Source organism: Mus pahari, chromosome 12 (assembly GCF_900095145.1).
Source record: "Mus pahari chromosome 12, PAHARI_EIJ_v1.1, whole genome shotgun sequence".
NCBI lineage: Eukaryota > Metazoa > Chordata > Mammalia > Rodentia > Muridae > Mus > Mus pahari.
This window is the reverse complement of record NC_034601.1, coordinates 25,400,947-25,406,946: the sequence shown is the minus strand read 5'-3', so window position 1 is coordinate 25,406,946 and position 6,000 is coordinate 25,400,947. Positions and strand designations below refer to the sequence as shown.

General features: G+C 49.7%; 1 protein-coding gene across 1 annotated transcript; it reads left to right on the top strand.

Annotated features, from left to right (window-relative positions):
* Positions 1-325: 325 nt before the first annotated feature.
* Gp5 (glycoprotein V platelet) lies at positions 326-3,411 on the top strand. Its single transcript, XM_021210102.1, has 2 exons — positions 326-346; positions 1,240-3,411. The coding sequence occupies exon 2, from the start codon at positions 1,242-1,244 to the stop codon at positions 2,943-2,945; it is 1,704 nt and encodes a 567-aa protein (XP_021065761.1). The 5' UTR covers positions 326-346; positions 1,240-1,241; the 3' UTR covers positions 2,946-3,411.
* The last annotated feature ends 2,589 nt before the right edge of the window (positions 3,412-6,000 follow it).

Below are 6,000 nucleotides of genomic sequence, written 5' to 3'. Positions count from 1 at the left end.
GTGAGGCCACATGCACCCACATACTCATGCACAGGAATGAGTGCAATGTAGCATGAAAAAAAAAGTGTGGCCCATGTAATGACAGCATGCCATTTCTGGAAAAACTTAGGCCTTCTACTCTCTGGCTTTTACAATAGGACTCTTAACTATGGACTCTCAAAGTTTGAAAGCTCTTGTCATTAAAACCTAGAGTATGCCCTATGGAGATAGTCTTTTTCTTGACTTTTTATCTGGTAAGGTCTTTATCTTCAGGATGCAAGAATACCCCCTCTTCCTTTGTGAAGTGCCAAGTCACAAGCAGAGCTGCAAGCCTTTCAGTTCAGTCCAGGGTGCAGAACTGCTTCAGGTAAGGCCAAATGTTCTTAAATTAGTTTATACAGTTAGAGGCTCAGTCTGTTTAGGGGCAGAAGGAGACCTGGTACAAGAAACAGTACAAATTTTTACTTGGAAAACATTGAGTAAACTAGTATTACTGTGTGCTTCCTGGGTAACTCAATGCCTGGAGTAGTTTTATTAAGCAGCTTGGTGTGTAAGCAAACAGTAGCTCATTATTTAAATGTGTGAGTCAGAAAAACATCTTCAAATGCTATTTATGTGACCCTTAAATTATCCTCATGTACATTGGAGTGCTTAGCCTACTGTTCTCATGTTACTGTAACAGTACCAAGTTTGGAAAAGCATGGCATAAAGCAATGGGCATTATCACCTGCTCCACCGGGCTTGGGGTGCAGGGGTGGTTACAGAACGGTGTAATGAGTTGTGGGGTGTTGGTACTTTGAAAATATGTAAGAAATTGAATCTAGTGGAAGTGGGCCTTGCTGACTGTTGGGGATAAAGCTTCCCTGCTTAACTTAAAGTCAGTGGCACAGCCAGTCCCAGTAGGCATTGCTTCCTAGTCTCTGAAAAAGACTGTAGCAATTTTAATTCCTGTTCTGTAATGATTTTAAGGTGGTGTCCATTCTGTAGCTTGAAAATGCCCAAATGTCGATGCTTTAAACAGAACTGGGGAGATGGCTCAGTGGATAAAAATGTGAACCTATAAGACTTATCTACTTAACCGCATAAGCTGAATAGAAAAGTAATTTATTTTTTTAATCGGCCTTTGTAAGATAGAGGGAGACTTGGTTGTATCGGAGCGTTCCAAGGCCGTGAGAGTGTCGGCCTTGCAAGAACTGTGCTTGCAGCAGGTTCAGGGCTCCAGGATATGCTCTGAGCCTTGTTTATGCTCTTGCATTTCAGGCATGCTAAGAAGCGCCCTGCTGCCCGTGGTGCTCGCACTCGTGCGTGCCCAACCTTTCCCCTGCCCCAAAACCTGCAAGTGTGTGGTCCGCGATGCCGCGCAGTGCTCGGGCGGCAGTGTGGCTCACATCGCTGAGCTAGGTCTGCCCACGAACCTCACACACATCCTGCTCTTCCGAATGGACCAGGGCATATTGCGGAACCACAGCTTCAGCGGCATGACAGTCCTTCAGCGCCTGATGCTCTCAGATAGCCACATTTCCGCCATCGACTCCGGCACCTTCAATGACCTGGTAAAACTGAAAACCCTCAGGTTGACTCGCAACAAAATCTCTCATCTTCCACGTGCGATCCTGGATAAGATGGTGCTCTTGGAACAGCTGTTCTTGGACCACAATGCACTAAGGGACCTTGACCAAAACCTGTTTCGGCAACTGCTTAACCTGCAGGAGCTCGGTTTGAACCAGAATCGGCTCTCTTTTCTTCCTGCTAACCTTTTCTCGAGCCTGAGAAAGCTGAAGGTGTTGGATTTATCGCGAAACAGCCTGACCCACCTGCCCAAGGGATTGCTTGGGGCGCAAGTTAAGCTTGAGAAACTGCTGCTCTATTCAAACCAGCTCACGTCTGTGGATTCGGGGCTGCTGGGCAACCTGGGCGCCCTGACTGAGCTGCGACTGGAGCAGAATCACCTCCGCTCCATCGCACCGGGTGCCTTCGACCGCCTCGGAAACCTGAGCTCCTTGTCTCTGTCCCGAAACCTACTGGAGTCTCTGCCGCCCGCGCTCTTCCTTCACGTGAGCAGCGTGACTCGGCTGACCCTGTTTGAGAACCCTCTGGAGGAGCTCCCGGAGGTGCTGTTCGGGGAGATGGCGGGCCTGCGGGAGCTGTGGCTGAACGGCACCCACCTGAGCACGCTGCCCGCCGCCGCCTTCCGCAACCTGAGCGGCCTGCAGACGCTGGGGCTGACGCGGAACCCGCGCCTGAGCGCGCTCCCGCGCGGCGCGTTCCAGGGCCTGCCGGAGCTGCGCGTGCTCGCGCTGCACACCAACGCCCTGGCGGAGCTGCCCGACGACGCGCTGCGCGGCCTCGGGCGCCTGCGCCAGGTGTCGCTGCGCCACAACCGGCTGCGCGCCCTGCCCCGCACGCTCTTCCGCAACCTCAGCAGCCTCGAGAGCGTGCAGCTAGAGCACAACCAGCTGCAGACGCTGCCAGGAGACGTGTTCGCGGCTCTCCCCCGGCTGACCCAGGTCCTGCTGGGTCACAACCCCTGGCTCTGCGACTGTGGCCTGTGGCCCTTCCTCCAGTGGCTGCGGCATCACCCGGACCTCCTGGGCCGAGACGAGCACCCGCAGTGCCGTGGCCCGGAGCCACGCGCCAGCCTGTCGTTCTGGGAGCTGCTGCAGGGTGACCCGTGGTGCCCGGATCCTCGCGGCCTGCCTCTCGTCCCTCCAACGGAAGATGCCCTGGAAGCCCCTGTTCCGTCAGGGCTGCCTAACAGCTGGCATTCCTGGGCGAGGGCCCAGCTGGTGGCCAGGGGTGAAAGTCCTGATAACAGGCCCTACTGGGGTCTTTATATTCTGCTTCTGGTAGCCCAGGCCATCATAGCCGCTTTCATCGTGTTTGCCATGATTAAAATCGGCCAGCTGTTTCGAACATTAATCAGAGAGAAGCTCTTGTTAGAGGCAATGGGAAAATCGTGTGACTAATTAAACTGACCAGAGCATCGTGGACGGGCCCTAAGGAAAATCTAGTCAGGATGCTGGCGTGCCATTATACTATTTCTCAGGCCTTTTCTCCTCGCCCGTGCTCTTAGTGTCCCTTCTCCTCCCCCCTTCAGAAGTACCTTTTGTAAATTGCTACTGCTTTCTAGCCTGGCCTGGGTTTCCTCCTCTGCTATTAGTTTCAAGGGGGTTGGGGGTGAGGGGTATGACGGGACTTGGCTCATCCGGTCCAACTGTGCAGCGCTGGGTGCCTAGTGGAGAGAGGAGCTCTTTCTTGGTTTCTGAATTTGAGGACATATCCTGCCAGTGGGCAAGACCTCTCCTGGACCCAGCAAGGGTTGAGTAACATTTGCTGAAGGAATACCGGTTTAAAACGAACCCTAGGTCCCAGAGATGAAGGCTCTTCCCAGGATAAAGCTGGAGTCTCCTTGTCTCTTTCTACCTGAAAGGAGAATTCGTGTCTGTCCCTCTTTGTTGTCTCATTTTGAGTCCGTTCTGCTCTGGGGCTTTTGGGAAAGGCACTGGTCTCTGATCCAGCCTCCTCTGTGACAGACTGAGCTAGGACATACAGGAGCTCCCACCCATCCCCATCCCAGTGACAGCAGCCACTTTGCAGCACCCACTCCTGACCCGACTAAAATGACTGTTGTCACGGAGGTGGGGCTGTGTGTCGTAGTAGCTCAGCTCATTACAGAGGGGGCTTGCTCAGAAACAGAGGCTCCCCAGGAACCAGAGCCTGGCGGAGGGGGTTCCGGAACTCGTCTGGAGGAGCCCAGTGCTGGGAAGCTTGGGGACCTCAGTGTGTCTGTCCCACTGGCCTCCTGGGAGTTTCCATACGTCATTTGTTTCCCATTTCCCAGAGGTGGATGCCACATCACTTGACAAGCATTTATGGAGCTGTGACCATGGGACAGGTGTTCATGATTGTAATGACAGCTTGCTTTCCAGTGGACCGCGCTTGTATCACGGTCTCATTTATCCTTCCAATAGAAAACAATTAAACCCTTGTTGCAGTAATTGGCTGCCTGCGCTTGTGAGAGACAGTGGTTAAACACATGCTCCGGGAGCTGACAACTGAGGGTTCCGTCTTGGTGTCCCCATTTACTAACCCCTATGGACTCTGTACACACATCCTGTAAGCCTGGGCTTCCTCATCCTTGAAAGGGGACAAAACAGTACCTGCCTCAGAGGGTGGTTGTGAGAATTAAAGGCAATAAAACATATACTTTACCCAGTACCCTGCATACAGAAACTACCCAGTGGGTGATAGTTATCACTAAAGAGCATGTGATTCGCATTCTCCCCTTGTATTTTTGAGACTGTCTCTCTATGCATCCCAGGCTGGGTTTGAACTTGAGATCCTCCTGGTTTACTCTCCTAGGCTCTAGGAGTATTGGCTTGGGCTCTCGTGTTCAGCTGGCATCATTTCTAAAGAACTTCAAGATCTTGTCCCCTCCATATATAAAAGAGTAAACAAGCTGGAGGTGACAACCAAACCAGCTGTACCTATCTACAGGAAGCCTCAGTCCTGTGTGCTCAGGGTCTGCGCTCGCCGGCCACAGGCGTGGATCCTTCCAACACCATCAAGCAGGAGGAGGGAGCGCTTGATCCTGGCATCAACCTGTACACACGCACTTCTTCACCACCAGCTTCACATACCTCCGTCTAGGTGAAGCTTCCAATGTTCCTCACATTGTGCTTCCTGAACTTCTTGACTCTCAGGCACTGGGCCCCACCCTCAATCTGGTCCTGGGTATAATTTTAGAGTATCTGTTTAATTAGCCTCTTGCACTTATAAACTCCTTGGATAGTTTTTGTCTTGTTTATTGCAAAAGTTTGGAGCCACCTATAGCCCAAAACCTAGAATTTTTTTTTTTTTTTTTTTTTTTTTTTTTTTTTGTGAAATGTAGACTCAATTTTAACCACTATTCTCCGAGGCAGGCTCGAAGCCTGTTCTATTCTCCTGTCAGGTGACGATAACAGTTGTCCCTACTAGAGCTTCAAGGACCAAATGAGGCAATCCCTGCTAGATAGACAGTGGGCTGATCCCTGGGGTCCAAGGGCAGCTGTTTTGATCAGCTATTCTGGACCTCACTGTTGTAATGTTTCTCATGGCCTCTTCAGGCCTTGCCTCATCTGGTAAATTGATTGACTACTTTATCTCAAACGGACTCTGGTAAGTAAAGAGTCTGAGCCTCGAGTGAAACAAAATGCCTACTTGCATGAGGTTATTCCCTGGGGTCCCACCAGCGGTGACATGACTTCCAAACTTCAGGACATTCAGAAACTTCCAGAAAAATGTAGCGGACAGCTTCGGACACTTTGCCAGCTTCATAAAATATTCATACTTTGCTCTATTAGATTCAATATTTGAACAGTGTCAAAACCAACTGATAGTATTGAAAACACCTTATCCTTTTCCTCTATCTTGAGCAATAAAACTACTCAGGAAATGCGTTTTGCATCCTATGTGGCACAGTTTGAACTTTAACTTTAGTGATGCTAACCTGAATACAGTAGTTCTCAGCTCTGGGAAACCTGATGTTTATGTAATATTCTATTGCGTGAATATATTACGACCTAATACTTTCTTTTTGTTTATTTGATTTTGGTTTTGTTTTGAGACATAGCTTTGCTACATCACTCTGGATGATTTTTTTTTTTTATGAACTTTTATGCTTGCATCTTGAAGTTTTCCTATGCTCTGAGAGGTTAGAGATTTTGAGGTTTTCAAGGTCCTTTTACTTTATATACGATCTTGCCGTCCCTCTGGGATGCTTTTGTTGTTTGTTTCCTATTTCTCTCAAACCCTTGATTATTAATTCACAGTTCAAATCACAGGCAAGACAAATAACCGACTTTGGGAGTTATATGCACATATGAAAGAGTTTTGGGGGCAAGACTTCCTTTAGGCCACTGGGCTAACAAGCTGGTTTTGTTTGTTTTGAGACCTCCATACATGAGACCTCCATACATGAGACCGCCATACATGAGACCTCCATACATGAGACCTCCATACATGAGACCTCCATACATGAGA

Coding starts and splice junctions, on each gene's coding strand:
- Gp5 (XM_021210102.1), top strand. CDS start 1,242: ATGCTAAGAAGCGCCCTGCTGCCCGTGGTGCTCGCACTCGTGCGTGCC.